This window comes from Sander vitreus, chromosome 6, assembly GCF_031162955.1.
Source record: "Sander vitreus isolate 19-12246 chromosome 6, sanVit1, whole genome shotgun sequence".
NCBI classification, from domain to species: Eukaryota; Metazoa; Chordata; class Actinopteri; order Perciformes; family Percidae; genus Sander; species Sander vitreus.
Genome location: NC_135860.1, coordinates 16,326,265 through 16,339,180, shown reverse-complemented (window position 1 = coordinate 16,339,180; position 12,916 = coordinate 16,326,265). Strand labels below are relative to the sequence as shown.

Sequence of the window (12,916 nt, the reverse complement as noted above, 5' to 3'; positions counted from 1 at the left end):
CTAAGTGACTGAATTGCAATAAAAGTATCAAAATATAACATTAGCAGACAGCAGACATGAATTATAAGCTATTTGCCCCACTTGAAAATGTCTTAAAATGTTTAGATGCCTGTTCACCAGTAGAGAGCACTGTTACTCCGTCAGTGAATGACACACATGATATATTGTTTAACATACCTACACTGTAGATACTCCACATGCAAGGTATGTTAATCCAAATGAGCCAGAGTGAGACAATGGGTCAACATGTAAAACATGTTATTGACATGTTGACCCATTTAACAACATTACAGACTAAAATAGTTGCATTACACAATGTTTATTACATGCAGCACAAGTTCATTTCATGTCAGTAACAGATGTGGCAGCAGCTTTGTGGGAAAGTCAGTCTAGATATGACAGCTCCAGCAGCATCACCACAGTGGCAGCCCATCATACCTATAACACAAGGAAGTTAAATAAAAAGTGTTGTTTTCGACAAACATTAAAACCTATGTAATATGTTTCCCTGTCCCTATTCAAATACAAGTGGAAGACGATGAATGAAAAACATCTCTCAATACTAATTAATCCAACACCACCACTTACTACAACCTTAAAAGTCAACACTTCTTTGACACAGTGCAAACATATGGCTGTTGTATTGAATTACACTGCATTGATTGGGAGTTTGTACTTTTTTTGGTATCTCATCTCACATATTTTATCATGCAATACCATACATTATATTGCATAAAACTGACATAGACAACATAATTTAGTTATTAAAAAAAAAAGGCTTTACAAAATGTATAAAAAGCAACATTTTAATATAATTTACCTGACATAGTTTGATTCTGGAATACTCTCTGTGCTCTCCCTCACCAACACATCTGAAAATATAGTATCAGGGGTGTCTCTTTTCCCATACCTATGCATGGAAAAGAGTCAAGCAACATATCAATACTTCTTTGCATGTACTTTAAAAATGACCTGAAATTACAGTATGTGATAGAAATAAGAACGAAGAAGAACTAACCTCTGTCTTGTAATGAGATTGATGTAGTGTCTTAGTGCAGAATAATATTTGGCAAGCTCCTCAGGTGGTGCGCCTTCCCGGGGACTGGCCGGCTTGGCTGGGTATGCGTTTATGCCAGAGTGAATACAAGCCAGCAGGCAGACAGCCAGAATACTCAGCGACATCACAGCACTGGAGCGGACCCTGGATCACAGTCAAAATGCATAATACTAAAGTATTATTCAACAATGTCACAATGCCAAAATCCGAAATAGAAGCTCCACATTGGAGTGTTACTCCACTATAAAAATGAATAGACAAAATGTATAATACAAAAAATATTATTCAACAATGTCACAATCCCAAAATCAGAAGTAGTAGCAGTAGCATATTGGATTGGTACTCCATGAAATAGATACAGATACAACATTAAAGCTGCCAGATCCAACCATACTTACTGAAATTCAGTCGAAAGTGTGCCTTTCAATTTAAAGGTGAGAAATAAAAAATATTACTTACATTATAATGCAACACTTCTGCAGTAGTCGGCTTTCTCGCTGTTCAAGGTACCTTTGTCAGATTACCAAACATTGCCTGTGCTTTATACAGTGTGTGTCAGATGGGGAGGGAGGGACATTTCATTCACTTTTAGGGTACTCCTGAGAAATATCTACTGCCTTACTGGTTAAGGAATCCCTGAGTGTCAAGGCAATGAAACAAATGGAGATACTCAGTTACATTATTGTGAAAAGAATTAATTAAAATGTTAATTATTTGACTTGAATGTGTACATGTATGTTTTTTTTTCAATATATTGAAATTAACTGCATTACACATTTCCTGCAGAAGTCAACGTGTGCTTTGAGGATTTAATTATTCCTGAATGACCACACTTGTGTTTTACAACATGATCACCACCTTTGCAGCAAATTATAATGTTAATTACGTATCAATTCACATAGGCACACATAATTGATTCATATCAATTTGAAATGTAGTTATTTTATCCTTAATCATTATTGTTTCCACATTAAATCCACTAGGTAGGCCTTAAATGTTTGAAAGGTAGAAAAGAGTACCCTTAATTACAGCAAATGTCCCTTCTGTTCAAAAGTCCAAAGTTTTAATGGCAAAGTATATTCCTTGCCAAAGTAGTGGCAGAAGCAGATACAAACCTCTTTTCATTTAGAGGGTCCACTTAAGAGTCACAGCCAGCGTGACAAGTCTCAATAAAACCAATGGCGTGTAACTTGAAATGGCCGATAATGGTCCGTTGTTTTCACATTAAGTTGAAATATGTTTGGGAAGGGGATGTTTCAGTTTATAGAGAAATGCAGAGGGGGTCTGCATCAAGAAACAAAAACATTCATCAATTTAATTATGCATAGATATTCTGAAATATATAATCCTGTTAGAAAACTGTAAGAATTAAAAGACAAGGCAGATGGTAGTCCTTGTTATCACATGATGATAAAGGTCCTGGTATAATACTTATATAAGTGATTAAGTCAAATGTCTTGAGGGGTTAGCAGTTGTAATCCAGCAGGAAAAATAAATCTTCGAAAGTCTCAAACTCATTAATAAATGTAAATATGAATCCATTAATTTGATATTAAAATCTCATGTACGTAATCTACATGAATGCAAAACCGTGGCACTATAACTCCACTTTAAACCCTACTGACAGAGACACAGTTTTATTAAGACAATAACTGAACAATTTTGGCCAAACCAGAAAGTATCCCCCAAATTACACCAAATCATACAAGAAAGGACAGTAAATCGCTCAAACCCATAGATTTTCAATTCCAGTTGATAGAGGGCACAAAAAGCTTTCAGCCCCTAAATGGTAAGATTACTTGAATGGCAACTACTTTCTTTGAAGAGCACTCTAGTGAAATTTGACAGTAGATTGTTTTCTTATGACAGTCATAGTTATAGTCGAGAACTCTATTCCAGAGCGACAGCACAGTCTTTAAAAAGGAAATACAAACTACTTACTTTTAGCCTACTTTTTTAACAGAGCATACAAATCAGAAAAAAATGCTTACATTTTAATACAATGATTTAAATAGACATATCAAAGTATCACTCCCATGCTATCCTGTTGACGGTCAGTATGAATCTGTCAACATGAATGCTCCAAAATTTCCAGAGAGCAAAGTTATAAAACACTGTCAAAACTAAAATACATTGGAAATGTAGTGGAGAAAGGGAAGGCCAATAACAAATGCCTGATTTAAACACTTAGTCACATCAGCTTGCAGAATACCTTGCCAACAAATGAAGACCAGGTGGATAAAGCACAGAGAGCCCTTAAGTGCCATGACTGATACGGTTGATGTGCTCTCTCGTAATACTCCTCATAAACACCCTCCACTGAGAGTACACCAGATGCAGCCAAATGCCAAACCACCTACAGGACGCAGACTTGTATCAAAGAACTTAAATATCCACTCCTTTTACTTGATTTTATACATCAAATACAATACTAGAATGCTAACGGCACAGATGTTACATGGGACTTTAGCAGAGGATTGAAGCGTGGAAGTCTTGGTTGGGGGATGTGGAGATAAATGATTTATGCACAGCCAATTGCATACCAGGGAGTAATGAACAGCTTTCAATTAATTATCTCTTTTCTCTGTGCAATATGTGGTTGCCACGCACATACACTGGTGAAAATATATATGCAAATAAAGGATGATAAGCGTTATACTGGTGCAAACAAGTGCAATGACAATACACTTTTGTGCCACTTAATGCTCCTTATCCAGCAATAATCTAATCTGCTATGCAAGACTCTGCTACTGCTGTTTCCAAAAGCTAACTAATCTCCCTCAATCTCCTCCATCATAAAGGACATTAACACTATGGCCATTAGTGGCTACACAACAGCGGGTAAAATGGCTGTCCAGCTAATGAGAACATTAGCACAGTAGCAACGTTTGAGTCAAACACAACTATTTTTTTCCACTCATTTCAATTTTCCCTCTCAAGTGATTTTGCAAACCCACTAGAAAGCAGTTGGTTTAATAGTTAGTGACATAAAAGGTCCTAAACTAAATTGTATTAAAGGATTGTTATTTATTGGTTTTGTACAATCTCACACATGCCACCATTACCAAATTAAAATCGTTGACATTTTTTATTTGTCTGTCTTTAGTTAAAACTATAAATATTGTATATTGATCACCAATTTCAAGTCCACATAGTTGCTTTTTAGTGGGTTTTTGATGGGTGTAAAGATGGAAACTTAAGATTTCACTATTATTGTGAATCATTCTTCACTTTCAGACGATGCAAGTTCAAACAACACAACCACAAGGCACATAAACATTCAAACACCAAGTTCCATCAGGCTCTGTGTAGGCATCTTCCGCTTCATTACATTTTTACATTTGGCTAATGTTCTGATCCAGCATGACTTAAAATAAGTCAATGAAACGGAATGGTCACTTGCTAGGAAGTTATAAATGTACTGTGTGTGTGTGTGTGTGTGTGTGTGTGTATCTGCACTTCTGAGACTTGTTTGGATCCGATTCTCCACAAAAATGCTGGTCTGCTGAACAAAAAAAACACTGCACTTTTTAATCTTCAAATGATAATGTATGTGTCAATGTGACGTCATGACAGAAAATCTAAAATGTTTATAGAAATCATAGCGATGGAGATCTGAAAATGTTCACCCATCAGTTTTATAGTTTAATCACAACAAACAGTATTTTTTTTAGAGTAGCACAGCGTGTTAAACCCTAAATGCTGGTTATTTGCCGAAGACTGCACGGTTGCACTGTAGAAGCTGACCAACCTATCTGTATATTACTAATTTCCTGAAAAATCTCTTTACACACATAAGCACAGTGTATTGAGCATGTCACAACTACTACTTTGGCCAACAACTTCCCTTTTCCTGGAGGGAGCAATCATCCCGTTTGATTTGGTTGAAAGCATCAACTGGAATGGCTTGCTCCTGGCAGATAAACTGCTGAGTGAATGGGAAACTGTTTTGGTACTTTCTTGAATATTTACTTTTCATGAGGCTTTAATATTTATCTCCACTACAGTCTTAAGGTCAGTCATTTAACAAAAAAGAGAAAGGGACTACTCTTTGCCATGAGTACTTTTAGTTTTAATAATTGTGTAAAATTCACTACTTTGCAGTAAATGTGGCTGAAGAAAATCCCTGTCACAATACAAGGAAATGTTAGAAAATAATTTGAAGATATCTAGAATGTTATTAAAATAATTTATTTTTAACCATCACAATATGTTAAACATACAAATTTTCTCCAGGACTCAAAAAAACATTCAAACAAACACGGTGATTTTACAAATACTACCTGATGCCCTTGATCGGTCAAATAATATATGAAAAGGAAAGGTGTACACAATTAATCAACATGACAGGGCAGTGATTCCTACAGTATTGCTGTACAATTCTTAATTCCAAACACAAAATGGTTTTTTTTTGATAATTTAAGTGACAAAAAAAACTGCTTTTAGTTCTAAGAAATGATGCATCCAAAGTGACAAAGCAGTAAAGTCTGTTCACAACTTAGATGATGTGTCATTTTGTTACTTCAACATCATATATGAAGTCTTCTGGTAGCGTCTCCGTGGGCATGCTCATCAGCTGCTCATCATACATGCGGAGAGTCCAGAGTTTCTCCAGCTCGTACACTTCTCGGGTCTCTGGAAGCATGAAGTGAACAACCATATTCCCTGAGACAGAGAGAGGAGCAGGAAAGTGAACACCACTGGTAACTATCGACAAACACCAGTTTATATAAAAGACTGTCTAAATTGGACATTAGAAGATAGGATCTCTACGCTTTGCATACCGAAGTCAATACACATCCAGTCCTCTGCATCCTTTCCTTGGATCTTGACATTCCGAGCGCCATCCTTCTTTAGAAACTTATACTGGAGGAAAATCATTCATTGTGTAAGTTTCAAAAACAAACACAAGTTGCACATATCAACATCTGAGAATGACAAAACAAAATGTTAGTTACCACTTTGATGGCATAAAGTGCCATTGCGCGGAGGTGTCTTGGCGATACACCACTGACAACAATGAAGTTCTCTGTGTATTTGATCTGCTCTGGTACTTTAATCACACAGATGTCCACTGCATTTTCCTGACGCAGTAAAGACACCAGCACATCGAGAGTGAACGTCTCAGAGGATCCTGAAGAAAACAACAGTAAAAACATTTTGTCTGACAATAATCAAAAGTATGTGAACGCTACAGTGTATCTTTTTTCACTCATTGCATGGTATATTTGTGCTGAAACAGAGACATGCCATCACATACAATAATTAAAGCAATGCAGGGTGACTCAGGGTAATTACAGTTACTAAGCCTGAAACTAACAATCTTCTCAATATCCATTCATTTGCTGATTATTTTCCTGATTAATCACTATCGTTTAGTCTGCACGTCAAAAAACACAAAAACAAAGTTAGTCACAATTCCTAATCTGAAACGATTAATCAATTAGTCAATCGACAGAAAAATACTCAGCAACTATTTGTTGATTGATAGACTGTTGATTGGACAGTCCAATACTCAAAACAAGCCATTTGAAGATGTCACCTCGGGCTCTGAGAAATTGCAATGGGCATTTTGCACTACTTTTGGCCATTTTATAGGCAAAATGGATCAATCAATTATCTGGGGAAATAATCAGCAGATTAATCAAATTAATAATAGTTACAGCCCTATAAGAGCCCAATGTGATGTCTTTAAATTTGTAGTTTTGTTCAACAAACACAAACCCAAATATATTCAATTAAGGTTGTAATGTTAATTATAATTAATGAATTAAAAAATATTCTATTAATCAATTCATCATTTGGTCTATTAAATGTCAGAAAACAATGAAAAATGTCCATCACAGTTTCCCAAACCCCAAGGTGACCTACCGTATTCAAATATGTTTTATTATCCAAATATGGATGTGTAACAAAACCGTGTCCAACCAATAGTGCAACAACAAAGATATTCAGTTTACACGTACACACGTATGGTAAAAAAAGAAAGAAGCAAAACAATCAAATTTAAGATAAAATTAGGCCTGGGCGATATGGATAAAATCAAATATCACGATATTTTTGACCAAATACCTCGATATCAATACCGCAACAATATTGTAGGGTTGACTATTGGTGCTTTCACAAAATATTTACACAATGAGTATCAGTAATGTGGATACAATGACTAAGAGGGTAAAAGGTAAATAATAGAACAGTTACAACAGTCTGGTAAGTTCAGAAAATGACATCACTTTACTGTAATGCAGCCTTTAAAACCAGGAAAAGACTACACTTATGCCATTTTACGATGTTACAATATCCAAAATCTAAGACGATATCTAGTCTTTTAATCACCATATCGATATATTGCCCAGCTCTAGATAAAATATGAGAAAAAAAATACTTAAATGATACACTGATTAAGAAATTACTTGCCAGTGATTAACTTTTCAACTCTAATTCAATTTACTATAATGTAATTTAAGACAAGCTGTAACCATTACATCTTTGGCATTTGTCCTTTAAAATTACTCAATTATAATTAAATTTTTTAAAAAAAAAAAGCTATTTAATATATAAATGTTATATCGACCGGTTCAATGATTAGTCGACTAATCTTTCCAGCTAACAGCTACTTACTTTGACTCAGGGCACTGCTGTCACAGTCCATCTCATGCGATACCTCTTGAAACACGCCAGTGCTGCTCTTGGAATCACTGCTTTCACTACACATCTCTGAATAAAATCGTTTTGTGTCTAAGTGACGGGCGGATACATGATGCCAGTGCGGACATGAGGATAAACTTGATGTAAAACGTCGAGGCAAACACAGACTGTCACGAGCTTTGGGGATCGAACAGACGCTTCTAAAAACACCCGTTTGCTCCAGTAAACCGCTATTTTTAAATACCGATGATACCAGTTTCTTACAGCGACTTAGCATATTCATATTCATTTTAACTTATACAACATAACAATATCAGTCAATGCCATCCACGAGCCTATGCTAAAAACAGGAAGTAACTCTCGTCCTTGTCTTTTAATTGGTTCGTGCGGCTTCTTCGTTGGTCACTTGCCTGAAATAAATGTAAAGCACCCCCTATCGACCATGAAGTGTATCGACCTCAGAACATCAGATGGGCATATTGAAATATTACCACTTATAGTTGATGGCAAATTAAAAACAAGAGACAAGGTATACAATTGTATTCTTATTATTTATTTCTGTAGGAAAAATTTCAGAGTGAAAAATCCTAAAAATATATTGTTTTACAAAATCAATGCATCTGTCCTTAACAGGGTGTAATGTATAAAATTGTAAATATACAATAATTGTAAAAATTTCAATAATTCTATATTCATTCAACCTGAGGTATAATCTAATTGGTCATCACATTGTCATAGAAACCACAAATTCAAGTATGTAAACAAAACGTTGTGCATGTGTAGATCAGAGCAATGTCCATTTTTGTATATTTTGTTCCCTTTGTTTGTATATGTCACTGTGGTCGTCATTGATCAGCACCGTCAGAGTCCATAATTACATTCAGTCTCAAGCCCACAGGAATATGGTCTGTAAGGCCAGCCAGCTGGGTTATAAAGGTCACCTCTTCAACTTCCTGGATGGAGAAAAAGAGAGTGCATGTTTTTTTTATGATGCTTTATGCTTTTTAATGGGGGATAACTTGTTTTAAGACCTTTTCTATAAGTACTGACTCATAGTCAGTAGTGTTGCCATAGGTAAATGTTTAAATTAATTATATGGCATCTAAAAGTAAATTGTAACTTGAATGAGAAGTAATGGAGAAGAAGACCGAATAGAAGAAAAAGGAAAAAAAACAAACACACAGGGACACGTACTGTTCGGCAGTGCTTTGAAATGGAGCTTTCGCGGTATAGGATGTAGTCGATCCGACGACCAATCCACGGCTGATCAGTCTCAGGGTAAACCAAAGGGCAGCCCTCTGCAGCAACAGGAGGCGAGATATACTGCCTTCTTAGATCCTCTCTCTCCAAGGTTCTACACAGATACACAGAGAGGACAGAGTGGATCTTCAGATCAGCTTCAGTGAATAAACAGTGAGTAACGAGTTCTGGTCATGTCACATTAGTAGTGATGTGCTGTGCAGAGGCTTAAGAAAGTAGAACTGAGTGTACCTTTGTAAATTTTCTGGGGTGTTTATGTCATCTTCATACAACGTGGGCTGCTCCAGCAGAGTACCTTTAGATGCAAATCAATAAATTGCTATTCTTTGTCTTGTATGTATGCCATATTTGCTGTAGTCTAATTGCTTGAAATGGTACGCACCAATGACCCAGGGCTTCTCTTTTCCAGGCCCTGCCCTGCAAGGATCTCTGTATTCCTCAAACAGATGGTGATTCTGTTCCAAGGTGTCATCTAGACAAACAGAAAACAATTAAATACAAAAAAATAAAATACCTTTTGGTAAAGGTGCTTTCAGAAAAGAACAAAAAACATGATTTAATTAAAGAATAGAATATTGTCAGAAACACACCAGGTGAGCAGTTGTCAAAGTTGAAATCTCCACAGAGTACATCAAAAGCGACATCCTCGTCAGGCAGTTTGTTGGCAGTTTGAAAATCGCCAATCCACTTGGTAACCATGTTCAACTGCTCACAGCGAATTTCCCCTTCACCTGATTGAAGAAAACCCAGACCAGCTGTAACAGGCTTATCTTATCTTTGTTTTCTCAAAAGGAAAATGCCAAATTTTTAGTTAATCTGAGCAGACCAAATCAGAAAATTTGACTTGCCTTCTGGTGCATGAAGATGTGTGCAGTTAAAATAGCCAACCACATTCTTCTGTTTCTGATTCTGCCCGATTAGCACCTGACAAAATCCAAAAACATTAGCATTACATCCATTTTCACTGTGTTCCTACTGTGACAAAAGCATGAGTAATAATTAATATGAACTCCACAACACAAAAAGGACAACTGCATTAACTGATAGTGGCCTAATACATGATATTAAATAAGGTACCTTAGCAGAAAGGAGGCCCTTTGCAGCCAGTGCGTCTTCCCCACGGCCATTGGGAAACCAATGGTACTGGGCCTCGAGCACAGGGAAACGGCTGGCTAGAAACAAGCCACTGTTGAAGAACTTGAAAGAGGAACATCTGCATGGTGGCTGGCAGGCATACACACCAACGTCATACAGTATGTGTCCAAACACAGGTCTTAGTGCTTTGGTGAGCTTCTGTGCCGCCCTCTTATCAAACACCTCTTCTAGGCACAGTATGTCCACATTTGCTGGAAACAATGACGACACTTCCCAGGGTATATCGTCCTGCTGGTGGAGACCCTGGGAGAGCAATGCTCGGGGGGCACTCCGGTGACCTACTCGGCCCTGCTGGTTGGAAATCTGATTGGAATTGAAAAGCGGAGAAGGTGAGTCAGTCGAAGGCTCCTCTGTATCATCACACGGCACACAGACCACGTGACTATTGGACTCTGGAATTGAAACATGTACTTCAGCTAAATCGGAATGATGACTCACTGCGGGCTGTGCTTGTCTATCAGTAGCTCCGTACGTAGGTGAGTTAACTCTGGGAATTATGCTGTTGGAGGGGCTGAGAGTACCACAGCTGCTGGGGGAGTCAACAAAGATGCAGATATGGGGTCGACACACACCGTGCACAATGTGCTGACCTATGGCAGCCGCCCTGCGCTGGGTGTGTCCCAGGTTGTTGAAACGAGCCAGGCTGTCAGGCAACAGACACAGGTTGGCTGTGGCAAATCCAAATGATGCCTTTCCTACCAGCTCAAAGCCCCTGTGTGTCTCCTTCTCTGGTGAGGATGGTGTCTCTCTATGGTAGTAAAAGGGCCTGCGGCAGGCCTGAAGAGGTGCCCAAAGAATAAATCCAAGAAGAGCCAAGGGGGCTGTAGCAAGAAAAAGAATTAAGAAGATAATAGAGCTGAAAAAGACTTTGAGGGGGTGGAGGTAGCATTCCTGCTCCAGTCGCTGGGTTTGCTCCAGGGTAGTGGACTTGACCACAGCAATGAGGCGATCAAGAAACCAGAAGCAAGGCAGGATGAATGCCCATCCCACAGCATGGACGCCTGCAACAAACCCATTAGGAAATGGAGACGACTGCAGGGCCATGCTTCTGCCCCTTTTCTAAGCAACAAACAGGATGAGCAACATCGGGACTTCCTGTTCTAGCCTCATTCCAGGACAAAGTCTCGCTCATGGGCTCCACTGGACACTAAGACAAGAGAAAGAAATTAAAATGATTAAAATGTAATGGCATAGCTCTATTCTTACAACCCATATAAACAGTTACATTGTGGGTTCTCGGGAATAACTGGATTTCATTCTCACACTGACTTCATGCCCTTACATGCAGTTGTAAAAAACAGACCAGACCAGCTTACTGCATGCGTATGCAATGCATCATCATCACTTTTAAGGAGGCAAAGAGAAAACATGGTGTAAACAGCCTATAATCCAGCTGTCACCATCTGCACAGTGTTGATACAGATCTGATACATTTTTTTAAATGGTATCTCTAATATAATATATTCAGAACGTGTGATACAATGACATCAATTCAAGAAGTCTGGATACTATACATTTTAATGTGAAAAATCAGACCATATAATGCAAACACTGTTTTAGCGTGGATTTTCCCTTTAACGTTGAGTATGTTGCACTCAAGCGGTCACTCATATTGCAGAAGTCGGGCTCTGACTAACCTTACTAAGCTAAAATAACCAAGGAACCTTTTATCGGTTCCTTGGCTATTAACAGGACAAAATAGGACAGAATACAACCAGGAAGTTGCAAACCCCTAGCTAACACCCCAATTCTATTTACAATCACCCCATTCAAAGCAGGCTACCATAACTTGAAGTGTTCTATCGTCAAGGGATGCGAGCTTTCTGTGTCATTGTGCCTGCCCGGTCAGTCGATACTCATACAGGTAGGTTAGGTGGGTCACAGCAATGGTAACGTTACTCGGTTCGCCTGTGTGCAGGTATGCTAAGATAAACGTTTCACTTATAAACGATTTAGAAAGACGTTCAAATCTGCATAAACATTGGTGTTTATAACCGCATATGGTTGCGGTATAATTATAGCACCTGAGCATTTAAATCTCACACTGAATACATGCTTTAAATAGTCTACCTTTTTAATTATCGCAAATGAACGCTGTCACCTGTTCTTTTGCGTAGCTAGCTTAAAACAATCGGCTAACGTGGCAGCACAGATGCTGTCTTACCTTAGCACGAAAACTGGGTCAGTCCGTCTGGTGAACCCATACAGCAAACAACGTACTAATACATTTATTTTATTAGATTTATTTATTAGGTTGTCAGATGTTCAAAGGAAATGAACTGTTTCTAACTTAAAAACAGATAACCGGTTCAGTAAAGAACGTAAGACACTAACCCACACTTCTCTCAGCAGCTTGTCAGAGGCTTTTATTAAGCCACACCCTAATGGGGTTGTCCTGGTGTCGGCCCGTCTGGCACATGATCTTACCTGAGCTCGACCACAGCGACAGGCTGGTAGTTTCCTCCTATATACGGTCTATGGTAGTTTCACTGTCTATGGAGCTGACCTACTATTGAGTAGGATAGTTACTAAAGCAGACAGACAGAATAATATACTAGTTCCTATTTGATTTTAATATTGAAAATAAAGGAAACTATTGTATAATAAATTATATATTTACTTTCTAAATAGCCTACCACATCCACAAATGCAAATTCAATGGTTATAAACCTTTCTTTCCTGTTTTTAAGATATGCAACCTTTGTGACCTTGCAGGACTGATTTTGGAGCATCTTGGACTAAAGTTGGTGCTAGGATTTAGACTATTGAATAAAAAGCCTTGTCGTCCTATTTGCC

General features: G+C 37.9%; 3 protein-coding genes across 5 annotated transcripts; all 3 read right to left on the bottom strand.

The window, feature by feature from the left end:
- Positions 1–337: 337 nt before the first annotated feature.
- LOC144518991 (peptide YY-like) lies at positions 338–1,557 on the bottom strand. The gene is made up of 4 exons (XM_078251874.1): positions 1,517–1,557; positions 1,019–1,201; positions 821–910; positions 338–438 (listed from the first exon to the last, which is right to left on the bottom strand). Coding segments are annotated over exons 1-4 (300 nt in total). The 5' UTR covers positions 1,519–1,557; the 3' UTR covers positions 338–413.
- Positions 1,558–5,232: 3,675 nt separating this feature from the next.
- Positions 5,233–8,065, bottom strand: malsu1 (mitochondrial assembly of ribosomal large subunit 1). Its single transcript, XM_078253118.1, has 4 exons — positions 7,679–8,065; positions 6,016–6,191; positions 5,842–5,923; positions 5,233–5,722 (listed from the first exon to the last, which is right to left on the bottom strand). Exons 1-4 carry the CDS (start codon positions 7,992–7,994, stop codon positions 5,568–5,570), a joined length of 729 nt encoding a protein of 242 aa, XP_078109244.1. The 5' UTR covers positions 7,995–8,065; the 3' UTR covers positions 5,233–5,567.
- A 172-nt stretch (positions 8,066–8,237) lies between these two features.
- On the bottom strand, positions 8,238–12,550 carry smpd5 (sphingomyelin phosphodiesterase 5). Of its 3 annotated transcripts, XM_078253113.1 has the most exons (9): positions 12,285–12,498; positions 10,559–11,267; positions 10,043–10,423; positions 9,814–9,889; positions 9,556–9,696; positions 9,348–9,437; positions 9,197–9,260; positions 8,900–9,059; positions 8,238–8,658 (listed from the first exon to the last, which is right to left on the bottom strand). In XM_078253113.1, exons 2-9 carry the CDS (start codon positions 11,162–11,164, stop codon positions 8,551–8,553), a joined length of 1,626 nt encoding a protein of 541 aa, XP_078109239.1. In that variant the 5' UTR covers positions 11,165–11,267; positions 12,285–12,498; the 3' UTR covers positions 8,238–8,550. The 3 variants fall into 3 exon arrangements, with proteins under 3 accessions (XP_078109239.1, XP_078109238.1, XP_078109237.1); XM_078253112.1 differs by having other exon boundaries at positions 10,043–11,267; positions 12,455–12,550; XM_078253111.1 differs by having other exon boundaries at positions 10,043–11,267.
- Positions 12,551–12,916: the final 366 nt, after the last annotated feature.